The sequence below is a fragment of the Cimex lectularius genome, unplaced genomic scaffold (assembly GCF_000648675.2).
Source record: "Cimex lectularius strain Harlan isolate CLEC.00 unplaced genomic scaffold, Clec_2.1 scaffold100, whole genome shotgun sequence".
Taxonomy (NCBI): Eukaryota; Metazoa; Arthropoda; class Insecta; order Hemiptera; family Cimicidae; genus Cimex; species Cimex lectularius.
In genome coordinates, this window is record NW_019392663.1 from 733,204 (window position 1) to 746,883 (window position 13,680).

General features: G+C 35.4%; 2 protein-coding genes across 3 annotated transcripts in view; both read left to right on the forward strand.

Annotated features, from left to right (window-relative positions):
- Positions 1–590: 590 nt before the first annotated feature.
- On the forward strand, positions 591–7,680 carry LOC106663709 (zinc finger protein 600-like). The gene is made up of 5 exons (XM_014388761.2): positions 591–809; positions 3,983–4,631; positions 4,687–4,818; positions 5,147–5,433; positions 5,641–7,680. The coding sequence occupies exons 1-5, from the start codon at positions 802–804 to the stop codon at positions 6,452–6,454; spliced, it is 1,890 nt and encodes a 629-aa protein (XP_014244247.1). The 5' UTR covers positions 591–801; the 3' UTR covers positions 6,455–7,680.
- A 4,471-nt stretch (positions 7,681–12,151) lies between these two features.
- The window catches only part of LOC106663673 (protein yippee-like 2), a 110,904-nt gene continuing 109,375 nt past the window's right edge, over positions 12,152–13,680 (forward strand). Inside the window, exon 1 of one of the 2 annotated variants that reach the window (XM_014388682.2) lies at positions 12,152–12,310. The gene's annotated coding sequence lies outside the window, so the exon portion shown is untranslated. Of the gene's footprint in view, positions 12,311–12,770; positions 12,906–13,680 lie in introns of those variants that run through there. The other variant, XM_014388684.2, reaches the window with a different exon arrangement.

Below are 13,680 nucleotides of genomic sequence, written 5' to 3' on the forward strand. Positions count from 1 at the left end.
GAAACGAAGAGATGAATTACACAATGAAAGATCGATATTACTACTTTACTAGAACCACATTTGTTAATAAACATTGGCAGCCGTCATCCTCGTCGAGGACATGCACATTTTTACCCGCCAAAAATTCCTTTAACTTTTCGCTTTTTTTTAGCAACACTATTGTAATATAAAGTGATAGAATATTGAAAGCATTTGTAGTACATAATTGTACTACAAAGAAAAAATATAACAGGACGTAAGCTTCCAGAAATTTATGATACTTTTCCAATTTTTTCCATTTATATCAAACTTCAGCTGAGAGTTACCCAACCATTTTTACGCGGATCTGCCAATCCAGTACAGACAGCAGACAGCCAAAAAATTGAAATAGGCTCTCGTAGATAGTTAAAGACAGGGGATGGCGTATTATCACCATTTTTGAAGCGAGATGTTTTTATGGCGCCCCTCCGAGGTCGTCATGCCGATAGAAAATTTAAAACATTTTATATTTTTATAAATTTTATAAATAAGCCTTTTGAGATTTGACAAAGAGTGGATTGTAGTTTTCTATCAATAAGTGAGATAATTTAAATTGAAATCGCCTGTATAGCAGGGTCGCTGGCAAGACTGCAAGCTGGTAACTGGGAATGCAAAGTACAATGGCGAAGGTAGTCGATAAGTTGTAAACAAGTGTCACGAATTCATATCCCGAACTGATGATAAGCCGGAATTTTGCTGGGAGCGGATTGAGCCTTCGAGACTTTACAGAAGGGAAATCGAGATCCGTTTTTCACATCGAGTCACGAAGGACATATTAAACACATGTTAAGGTACAATAATTGACTCGGCCGCCCATGAAGTTCCCAACTCTAAGCTTAAAGCCTTTGGACCAGGTGTAAGAACGCTAATTCCGGCCCGTTGTCAATTGTTTTTCTCTTCTGTTTTTCTTTTTTTTCTTTCGGTTAAAACAACAGCGGACAGCACACTGTCCTAAAAGCCACGACAGTACTAAGTTCAACCTACATTTAAGTACTGTCAAACCTGTTTATTTATTTACGGACAATAGTCCATTTTTTACAGTAATTGCAAGAAAGACAAAAAATATTTAAAACATGAAATACATTGAAATATTAAGCATTGACAATAATAAAAATAATAACTTGTTGAAGTCGTGAGGAGCGGTCAAGAATGAGGTAGTTTAGAAAAACACCTTTTCCATTTATTATTTTTTGCTTAAGTTTCGACCTTTATTCGGGTCATCTTCAGGGCCTGGGTAAATTACAAAACATACGTCGATTGTAAAAAATACAATTGAAGATGTAAATATAAATTTTGAACCAAGTATTTCATACGTTTTCCATCAACATATGTTTTGTAATTTACCCAGGCACTGAAGATGATCCGAATAAAGGTCGAAACGTCAGACAAAAAAATGAAAAAGGTGTTTTTCTAAACTAATCTCATTCTTGACCACTCCTCACGACTTAAACAAATTATGAAACAACAGGTAACTAAGAAACACGCAAAAATAATAACATACAGTATAATTTAGATTATTTAAATACAAAAATAATATTTGGGATTTGCCTAGTAAATAAAAACAGTTGTAAATAAGGTTAAATAATTATATATACACAACAATCAGCCAGCATATCTGGTATACATACACCAGATGTACTGATTGTTGTTGTACAAGTTCCTCTCAAAATCCTCTTCAATCTAGCTTTAGATATAGCAGACTAATATCTGTAGAATATTGACCAGATCCATCATCTTGCACAGGAGAGCAAAAAATGTAGTCGGTACAGGAAAATTGATGTTAGAATACTATTTTACTGCGGGTGTGGACAGATGGGACGTGAAATTTGAGGTATAATAGCAATTCTGGGGAGTTATTACAAAGTCCTTGGATAAATATTTTTATTTATTCTGCACATTACATACTGCCTGTCTTTTATATTACATGTATACAATATTATATGAGAAGCAAAAAATTACAAAACAATAAAAAAGAGAAAAAAAGAACAATCCAAATAATAATAAAAGAAGCAAAGAAAAATGAAAATAAATTTAACGTACAATGAACTAAAAGTAAAAGAACTTAGATTTTTCTCCAAAATAATAAAATTCCTTAGTTTTAGTAAACTGGATAAAAATATAAATAAATTATCGACTTCTAATTTATTTTGAGAGGTATATACATTATTTTAAACAAAGGAATATTTAGCAGGAGGTATTAGAGCCTGATTTTTTTTTTTTGTATGTTGGGCAAATTAACATAGTGTCCAAGAGACTTACATTCTCCCATCTCACATCTCAGACAAGGGAATTCAGAGTCAATAGCCAGCCGAGTGTATTTTGTTTGTATATTCATATATCTTGCTGATAGCGACCCTACACTGACCAATGACCCTCAACCTCTCAAACGCAAATAGGGGACCCCCAAACTTGCTCCACGTCTTGAATTGAGGGTTATAGTTGGAATTGAGTCCTAGATAGATGTCCCATGACCAAAGATGGTCACAATACTTGGACGCAGATGACGAATGCCGACTTCAGCGTTCGAATTCATCTGTTCGTCAATTGCAGACTTAATCTGGTTGAGGAAGAATACCTAGTTGTAGGAGATGGAATGATTATGTCCTACAGTGATCAATATTTGTAGACATATCCTCTCGATTTCGGGATTGCAATCAAAACTGTATTGACAATTTGATGCTCCTTAAGCCTGATTCTAGGCTCACAATGTAATTCGGAGTATAGTACAGCCAGAAAAGTAAATTTTTAACATATTTTGTAAGGATTACAACCAAATTATCTAAATAAGGCAATGCCTAAATTCCAGCGCACATGCAACTACCAATTTTATTAGCACCTCAAAAAACCTTATTATGGTAGCCGAGGGATCAGATAGGGAGGCAATAAGTATTCGTCTTACATTTGCAGATGCTAAATTTGCTCTTGAAATAAAATGATCGCAGGAAGTTCTCAGACACAGCAAAAGAAACCCCCTAGATAAACATAAGTTTGGACATATTCTATGCCAGAATTATTAAAATTAAGGTTTTTGAGCCTCTTTTGTCTTCCATTATGATAGGTTAATACTTTTGTCTTGTCGATATTTGTCTTTTCGATATTGACAGTAAGGCCATTTAATTCACAGTATTGTGAAAATGTAGTTTATTTTGTGTCTCATGCCATGAATGCACCAGAATCAACTCATCTGCATATAGGAGCATAAACAAATATTTTTCATTGCCAGTGTCAAGGCCATAAGTTCTATTGTTTATAAAATATTTGATGATATTGGCTAGGGAGCATGAAAACAAGAAAGGACTCAAAACTTCTCCTTGCCTTACTCCCTCTGCTATAACGAACCATTTAGAGTGAGCACCATCTATGTTCAGAAGCATTTTTGCTTTATCATAGATAGCTTTAATAATAGCAATTAACTTTCCATTCATATTGAGTTCTTATAATTTTTTCAGTTGATAAATTTTATGTCGGATATATTTCTTCTTGCATGGAGAGCATTTAAGTTAAAAGAACTTACTTAGTTGCAGAAGGAGACTAATTTCGCTCGTAATTTTTCTAATGTTGTTGATATTAGTATGTGGAGACCAAACAAAACTAGCATACTCTAGAATGGGTTGGAAGTGTAAAGACAGATAAGAGGAGTGGTTTCTGTGAAGTCATGGGAGGATCTATAAAGGAATCCTAGTAGTTGAATGCCCTTTTGCATGTGTTTTCTATGTGAAGATCGAATCTTAATTTAGTATCATGCCAGATTCCTAAATCTTTAATGCCAGATAATCTTGTTAAACCTGTTGACTCTGAAAAGAAAAAGAATTTGCTTTTATGAATATTTCAAATTTTGGTCTAATTATGTTGCTGTGTACTTGGAAAAAGTTTGGGAGGTGATAGTTATTATTTATACAGTTAATAACTATATTATCATGGTAAATTAATATTTTCCTGTATGATCCTTGTTGTTTCTTTTTAGATGTAACACAGAGCGGGTTTTGGATTCAATAAAAGCCGTCTCGGACCATCTATCTGAAAGGATTTCCTTGGATTCAAATGAAGAGACGATCAATTCTTGTTACCTTAAAAACAATGATGCCAAGTCAAACCCAGTGGCTGTAACACCAGGAAGGATTGGTGCTCAACGTATAAAGCCTGAGCTGAACGCTCCTCCTAAGACCGATGATACCTCTTTCAACATGAACAACAACCTCATGTTCCGTAGTATGTTTTTTATGAATGATGAACCGAGGCATTTTCTCGCCCCTCACATCCCTGTGCTACCGAACGAGTCTGAGTATTTCCAGCGCAAGCAGCTGGCAGGTGGCAGCAGCCAGACGAACGTCGCATCTCAGACGACAAATGTGGAAATGCAGGTCCAACAGAAACCCGTCGTCCTGAAACAAAGACCACACACCTGTGAAGAGTGCGGAAAAACATTCCTTTTAAAGCATCACCTCGCTACGCACATAAGAGTGCACACGGGAGAAAGACCGCACGTATGTCCTGAATGCGGGAAGACGTTCGCTCTTAAACACTGCCTAAGTACTCACCTCCTCCTCCACAGTGCAGAAAGGCCATACAAATGCAATGAGTGCAACAAATCGTTTACGCTTAAACATCATCTTGTAAGTCCTACTTATCTCATTTCTTAAATTGATTAAGACAGTTATGTACTCTCAGGTCAGCCATGAAAAAATGCATACAAGAGATAGGCCATTTGAGTGTCGTGAATGTGGACAGACCTTTGCCCAGAAAAGGCACTTAAGTACCCATCTGAAATTTCACTCGGGAGAGAGGCCATTTTCATGTCAGGTACTTATTTGGTTATGCTACTGTATATATAATATTTGTAATTAATTCTTTTGAACAATGGTGCTGGAATCGCATGTTAGAAGAATGTTAGGAAGTAAATGTTAAACTTAGAATGAATTTATATACAATTTTTTCTCAATCGATTTTCATTAGGGTATCCGTGCTAATTGTTTAATTAAAATATAAATCATGTTGCTGAAAGAATACAAAATACTCAAATTTATTTGTTATTGATCACTGTTGCTGAAAGAATACAAAATATTCAAATTTATTTATTATTGATCACGTCAGTGTTTGTTATGTTTAGATACGATAAACGTTATTGCAGGTTTGTGGAGAGACATTTACGCGCGAAGAGCATTTGGTGATGCATTCTCGTTTCCACGGAGGCCTCCAGCCGTACATCTGCAGTGACTGTGGGGCTGGCTTCTTGAGAAAGTTTCAACTTGTTGAACACGAGAGGCAGCATGGAAGGTGCCCTGATGCCTGTCCGACATGCGGGAAGGAGTTCCTTCAAAAAAGGACTTTACTTCTTCATGTCAGGACATGCGGTCTCACACCAAACCCTCACTCTCACAACTTAGATCAAAACACAAACCTTTCAAAAGTTTGCAAGTGAGATTATTTTTATTGTCTTTATTTGTTATAATTGAACTTATTTTACAATATTCTAAAGGGCTATTTTGTTACTTAATTCTATTGTTGTACTACGGCTGAACAATAAATTATACTAGCTTATTTTTTTTAAGAACATTAACATAGAAATTATTTTATAAAACATTGAAAAATAAATATTATTTATTGCTTATCTTTTTCTTTTAGGGAATGTGGTGAAGCTTTTTCCAGTGCAGAAGGGCTGGCTCTTCATGTTAGATTGCACATAGGCGACCATAGTTTTCTTTCGGATATTTGTAGTTTGGCAGCTTCGTTAAAGCAAGCCGCTGGAACACAAACACAATTATTCCAAAAAAAGTCTCACTCATGCCCAGACTGTAACAGGAGTTTCACACAGAAACACGGCCTTAATCAGCACCTGCTTCGGTATCCGAACGGTGCTTGCAAACTAAAACCATACAGATGTGAAAAATGTGGGAAGGCGTTTTCACAGAAAAATCATTTAGTCCTTCACGAGAGGCAACACATGGAGCCGAGCGAAAGAAGTGAGTTGACAAAAAGGCATCAAAATTCGCTGGAAAACAGTCAGACAAATTTAATGCAACAGTTAGAACTTTCCGGTTCTGTTCAACCACAACAACAACAACAACATCAACAATCTCAGCAGCAACAAACACAGCAACAGCAACATCACCCGATACAGCACTTGCAGAAACCCCACGCATCCATCCATGAACGTTCAATGGAAACACTCCCTGTTGACAGGACTGAATTAAACAAACACCGCTTGATGGACACCAATCAGATGATGAGACATATAGAAATGAACGAGCAGGCCCGGCAACAACAGCAGCATCAAATGAACATTAGTAATCAAAAAGGCCACTTGGTCCTCCATGACAGGCAATTGGAGACTGCCGAGAGAACAGACTTGAAACATAACAGTTTAGACCAGATGGACAGTACCCAGACGACGATTATGCGTCACTTGGAACACCCATTGAACCATAACTCTCAGTGATCCTTCTTAATTTAGTTTTTCATTCCATAATTCCCTTTTTACATTAAAGATCCTGTAGATATTAGACGTGTTAAGTTATTTAGGCGAGTAGTCATATTTTTAGGCTTTTGAAAATGAGCTTTAATTCTTTAAACAAAAGAGAAAGTATTTTGTTTTGAAGGATGAAAGGAAATATACCACAGCTTCTCAAACTTTTACAAATTCGATGTATTCCAAGTATTAGCAAATTTTACCATTTGTTTTAGGTTTTCAGATATTTTGATATTGTGTCGTTGTAAGTGTTTCATGCATCACTAGTGTGTATATACAGTTAATTGGATGTGTAACTCCCGACTGCGTAAATAGTGTGACACACTATATGAATAAATATAGATACAACACAAATAAATAATGAAATTTTCATAATTCATATTTTATTTTATTTTTGAATGTAGTATTACCATTGTTACTATTAAAATTAAATACCAAACAGCATTGAATGAAATCAAATCCATGATAACTTTACTTTTTACTAAGAATTAAAATATTATTTACAGCAAGTCAATTATTTGGGGAATATATCAATAAATCGCATTAATATTTTATTTTGCTTGGGCTTTGTGCTTTATTGAACTTTGCAGCGCTTTTGTTTAAACTTTTTATTTCTCATTTGGTTGGGAAGGCCTCCTCTACCAATTTTTCAATTTGGCGGTGGAGGTGTTTGTGACCGCATCAGTCACCACAGAAATCAGCAGCCCAAAGTTCGAACCCAACATACATTTTTTTTTCTAAAAACCCTAGCATCCCTAATCTCTGCTGTACCAAACTCCCAGTAATAATAGTAACAATTAAAAAAAAAAAAAGTGAAGTTCAACATGAGTTCACCAACCCACCATCCAAGTTCAATGAAACACAAATCTCAAATAAAATTAAATAAACAGCCAAAAAAGAAGAAAACAATATTTTATTTTGCCTTTCTCAGTGTCACATTTATACTAGCATTATATCTTTTCATATCTGTCTTTGTTCTCTGCAAAAGAAATAGAACAGTATGAGCATTGCATTAATGAAAAAAGGGATCTTGTTCAATTTTAATTATACCTGGTTTTGTAGTATGTGATTGTATGATCCCATTTTGATAATTGAATGAGCAAGCCCATACATAGTGATTGATCATCCTGACCAGAAGTTAACATAGCAACTAGCTGTAAAGTAATTGAGGGAAGGGGGAAGAAGAGAGAGAGAGAGAGAGAGAAAAAACAATAATACTTAGTTATAGAAATAACTGTTTAGTGATGTGAACCGGGCCAGTGTTAAATTAATTTCGACAATATATGTAACTGCATAGTGAAGTATAAAGACCATTTGTACGTTGCAACCCTCTTGTTTATTGCTAATTAAATGATTTTATGTTTAAAAATGTACATGTACAAAAAAGCATGAGAACAAGTGAAGTATAATGATTGTGAATTTTTATCATATATGCAATTATTCGTATATGAAGATGATGTTAGACTCAAACTTGTGATTTATTTATTTTGTTGTTAATAATTTATTTTATATAAATTTATTTATTATGATAATTGTACAGTTACAACAATACAATTATTATCAGAAATACCAAAATTCATTTATTTTAAAATATTAGTTCATTTTTGTCTCTTAAATTTATAGGGTAATGATAAAATAATTTTATCCTTTTACTGCATTACTTTAAGTTGTAAACAATGTGTATTGTTTATTTATTCTAACCAATGCAACAATTTTTACAAAACAAAAAAAATCAGTTCTATCGTGCAAAAATGTGATCTTAATTTATATTTAGTACTTATAAAAAATGTTGAGAAAAAATTACTGTCTATAATTATTTGTAAATATATGCATATACGAAAATGTTTAGTTTGCTAAGAGAGATATAAAATGTTGATATACTTTCATAGGTTCATCCAAAATTGTGGTCTCCTTTTGAAAACTAAGACAACTAATTGTTTTGGATTAATTTTATTCTGCAAATAAACATTTGAATAATTTTGTCATAACTGGATTCGTCTGCCTTGTCTGTGTGCTGAGGGCTTAAATTGTTTATTTTGGGGTTACAGATGGTATAAAACGATGATACTTCTACAATATCCAACAGTTAAAGTTGATAGTAAAGAGAGATAAAGTCAGGTTGTGTATAAATAATTTTTTTATTGTTTAAGGTAAATCTTGCAAGGGTATTTGTCTCATTGCATTAATTTATATTCAATAATTGCATACATTATTGGTAATTATTATTATGTAGTAAGAAAAGCCAGCCATTAATTGACAATATTGTTTAATCGACAAATTACTTCAACAGAACTGTTATTATTATTGTATTTCAAATTATTGAATACATATTGGATCATAATCATAATTATTCTGACTATTTTGAAGTAAAGAGAAGCTGTTCTATTTTTTCGAATGTGTGAATTTATTAGAATTAGTTCAAACCGTAAGAATGGTTTGACATCTATTTGATAAAATGCACACAGCAGTTTAATAAGTTTTGTGTCAAGAGGACAATTAGGTTGGTGTGTCAATCTGATATTTGGATGACTTCAAAAATTAGAAAAAAGTAAAAAAAAATCACAATTTAAATTCAAACAAAAATTTATATTTAAGGATCTGTAGAGGTGCTAAAATGAAATTTCGTGTTAATTTCACAAAAAAAGACCTAATTTGCATGTAAAATATTTGCTTTTTAGAAATGTTTTGGCTATTGATAAACTTTAGTAGCTTTTACTATATTTATTTTATTGCTATAAAATGATTCACATAGCTGGTTCGAGAAAGTAGAACTATGAAATAAACATATTAAAAAACAGAAAATTTCAACTTTCAAAAAAAATTTTGGTGAAACCAGGGCCTATTGACAAGAAGTGGCGGATACGTGTCTGATATTTGTGTAGAACCAACAAAAAAAGTTTGGTCCAAAATCCTTGACGTACAAATCCGGTCGTCTCTTTGTAAATTAATAACTTCATTAACACTTAATAGACGTAAAAATGAAACTCAGTCCCTCTCATGCTTTTGTAGAGTTCAGAGCAGAGTACCAGTGAAAACCACACTATGCAATTGGAAAAAAACGATTTATTCTAGTTTCCACATTTTCTAAAGACATTATAAATATGAAGGCCTCCAGTCGCAAAGAATTAAAATAGAAATTAAAAGGCATACCTCTGCAAATATTTTCATATCAAAAAATATATTAACATTCACAATATGTTTTGTCCTTTTTCATTTATAAAATGGGTGTTGTAAGAAACAATGAAACTAACCTTGAAGATGAAGAAATTATCAAATTAATCAATTCACCAACTCCTGCCATGAGTATTAGGATAATAGCAAAAAGAACCAACACTGATGGAATATACAAAGATTCAGTTAGGAAGTGCATACTTTTGATTCTCAAAAAATACCAGACTTGATTTTTATCTGTGGATAGGGATATAGGATAACAGAGGGGGCCACGAGGCCTCCTGCACCTCGACATGACTAGATCTGATCTCCTCTATGCTTTTACCACCTCAATGGCCAAGTTCAGTTGTTAATCAACTTCCATTATCTTGTCAGCAGCTCCTTAGTGTAGGATCTTGCTTGTGATTTTTCCTGTCCTAGTTGCAAGAATCTGCACCTACATAGACCTTCACAGAAACATAAAATGCATTCTGCGGTCTCTTCTTCCTGACAGTATCTGCACAGTGTTTCCTCTGTCTGTGCTTCTATCCAGTGCAAGTGCTTTCTTAAGTGGAATTGCTCTGTCAGGAGTCCAACCAGAATCCTGGTTCAGTTGTGGTTGCTTTCCAGTAATTCCTTTGTAAGGATCTCTTTGCAGTTTCATACCTGTGGTACAGTTTTCACCAGGTTTTGGACTCATTAAGGATCCATTTTAAGAAACAACCTTTTTGTTGCCTCTTTGCCCCGAGGCCCAGGGACCTATGCTAGGGCCAGGTCATTAGCATCGCATGAATTGCATCGGGGTTTCCATGCAGCTCCAAACGCTCGTTGTCTTCTTACATGAGGCTAGGGTCTTTAGTGTTGCCTGATTGACAGAGATGATGGTTATCTTCCAGGAATGTATTCCTAGCCTTTTAATTTCCCTGGCGCAGTGTTCATTTGCTGTTTTCAGACTGGAAAACTGTACCATATTTACATAGGATTACTGTCAGTTTAGCCTTTGGATTCATCCTAAAGATTCCAGCCCTTGTGCCTTGTTGGTTTTGGAGCCATCAGTGTACAAGTAGGAGTTTGCCTTTAGCGGTGTTCTTTTCTTCTTTCATTTCCAGGACTGCAGTTGGCATTGAGCTCATGGCTACAGTGACACCGAGACAAGCTTGCCTTTGGGTGCCATAGCTAAGCTAATAAGCTTGATAGCCTGATTGCTTTGGCCTGCAGTCTTGGTCCACCACACCACCAACCCATATGTCAACATTGGTCTAAGGACGCAGAAGTACAGTCATAAGGTCATTTTGGGGGTTAAACCAGTTTTTTCACTGAGCCTTCTGCACCTCCCCCAGGCAATTTGATACCCATCATCCAAGAGAGTCTAATAGAAAGAAGAATAAGTCCCCTTCTTCCTTCTAGACTCCCAGGCACTTAGAAATTAGCTTGTTTCTAATTTTCCACTAATTCTAAACTTCAGTTTTTCTCATTCGAGTCTATTTTTAGAGGATCCATATCTTTTTGAAGATTCTATTCCCCTACATTTTCTCCTGTTTTACCCAGTCAGTATTTACCTTAGAACTTGTAATTTCACTCATTAGGATTATCAATTCTCTAGATGACATTGTACGACCTTCTGTATTTTCATCCATTATATTTCTTACGCTTTCTGAACTTACTAGAGATTCAGGAGAGCATTTGAATTTCTTCACACTTCTCTTAATACTTTGTGTACCTGTATCGCTCGTCTCACTTGTATATACCTTTTCTTCTTAGTTAAATTTCTGCACCGTATGTTGACAGAAAAATCCCACATTAATTTCGAGGTTTAGATTTAGGAGTCAAGTTCTATAAAACAACAAAACAAACGCGTTTATGTTCTTTGCAGTAGGAGAGCAGCTTTACTTTCGGATCTGTGTTAGTAAAGAACGTTCTTATTGGTATTTTTATTAACAGGTAATACAATATTTTATAACTTCCACTTACAGTAAATAATATATCAGTTATCATCCAACAATAATTTAAGCGACCACTTTTTTAGTAAAGAGAATTATTTGCGTTAGAATAGTTTATAATTAAACAATAGGACAGTTAATAAAAAAACAAAACTCTTAAATGTATAGGTAAAATAGGAATAATATATATACATAATAATTTTTCAATTAATTAATGTTTATGAAAGGTATTGGTCGAGATAATTAATTAATTGAAAAATGTTAATTGGTCAATCGGACCACGAACTGTAATGGATACATAATGGTGAGCTATATTTTGTTCCCGGGCCTCACTTCGTTCGAAACGACAGTTTTGTCCAATTATGATGATTTGAATTTAGAGTATTGGCAACAGAAGAAGGTGCGCGTTGCGTTAAATGTGAACTGTCGCCCAACTTCAGAGTCCTGTGACGGCGAGTGGCATCTGGCGACTGATGAGAATTGTGAAGCGTCTTCTCTGGCCGCCTGTTGGCCTTTGTAGCCGTAGGCCCGTAGCGGGGCGTCGCGTGGTGGGGGTTGCGCACAAACCTGCGCCCGTCCCTCGCCAGCTTTCCGTCACCTTCGCCAGCCGTCTCCACGGATCGAACGCCCGCGCCTCGACACTTCAAATCCCAGTTGAAAAGACACAACTTTTATTGGAAAACAACAGCCCGATTACCGTCACCACGGACGAACCAGATCCCTGGCTAATATGGAGGTGAGTACGCGTTCTTATTCTATCTTCCAGATTCGGCGGACGTCCAGCAAGAATAAGATCCCGTCAAAAGGTTTTCCCCTCGATACGTAATTTCCGAATCGCGCTCCATTCTCGGTTTGCCACTTTTGATCTGAAATCCGTATTTGACCGATGACTGGCCCGAAGGGAATGAAGTCCGTCCTCCGTCCACTTCCCAGCCCCGCCAATCGATTTGCTCTAGCCAAAACAAGATGACAGTCCTCTTAAAGGGAGAATCCCGGCTTGAAACGGATTTTTCGAAGAGGCAAACTTGTCCCGAGTAGGTTCCAACCCGTGAAATCCTCTTGTTTTTCTTCCTTTGAATTGGTTTTGCAATGTTTTGGTCGTCAGCTGTGAAGGGCGTAGTAGGGGGGTGGATGGTCAGCGGGGGCGGGGTGGGGGGCGCCTCTCGGCTCTTCTCGGCTCCGCTCCGCGCTCCTTCCTAGTCCGCACTCCGACGGTTTCTACGTTCCGCTTCTCGAGGGGCCCACCGCGCCGCCTGCTCCGCTAAAATAAAACCCGCGTCTCCACTTTTTGGATAAACACGCATTTTCTTCTTTTTCTTACTAGGCTGGAGGTAAGCCCCAAAAGTCAATAATTAATAACGACGAAAACGACAAAAATAAAAAAAAAGAATCCTCTGGGGACAGGCACTTCTCACGTACGTCCGCCGACTCATCCTCCGACAACTCAAACGATAAAATATTTCATCTGAAAACCCGTTAAACTGCTCCCAGACTTTAAGAAATGATTATAAGCAAAGTTAACTAAAATCCCAACGAGGATCCCTTTATATGAAAACAGTATAAATATTCTTTTAAAATTATAATTATATTCTTTCATTTAAAAGAATTCTACTGTTTACTACAATATAGAAAAAATAAGTAAGATTGTCCAGAAAAAAAATCTTCCCTACCAGTTTGAACAATTCAAAACTAAATATCAAATAGGGAAAAGTTCAGGAAGGAATCCTTGAAAAACCAAAATTAAATAAAAGACCACACTTATTTTATGAAGAAATTAGGGAATGGGTTTTTGATTTTATTCATCTGCTTACTGAATATTTACATATAAAGGTAACGCTTCAAAATTTTTTAAACCATAAAATTTTCTTCTCTCAATAGTTTAATAATATAAACAAATGCCAAAAGTAAAAGCGAGCGAGGATTCTTTGAAATTGGACATTTAAATAAGTCTTCCCAAATATACTCCTGCTCAAAATTAACGCACCACTTCAATATTTCACCATATGTTTTTCTCAGGTGTTTTTTGAACGTTATTTTTATTTTTAGTATTGTAGGTTATTAATAATAAAACATTACAAATGAAAATGAAAAGCAGAAAAGGACGGT

Excerpts from the sequence above, each read along its gene's own strand:
- LOC106663709 (XM_014388761.2), top strand. Across the intron at positions 4,819-5,146 it reads AGAGGCCATTTTCATGTCAG|GTTTGTGGAGAGACATTTAC; the intron begins GTACTTATTTGG and ends ACGTTATTGCAG. Across the intron at positions 5,434-5,640 it reads AACCTTTCAAAAGTTTGCAA|GGAATGTGGTGAAGCTTTTT; the intron begins GTGAGATTATTT and ends TTTTTCTTTTAG.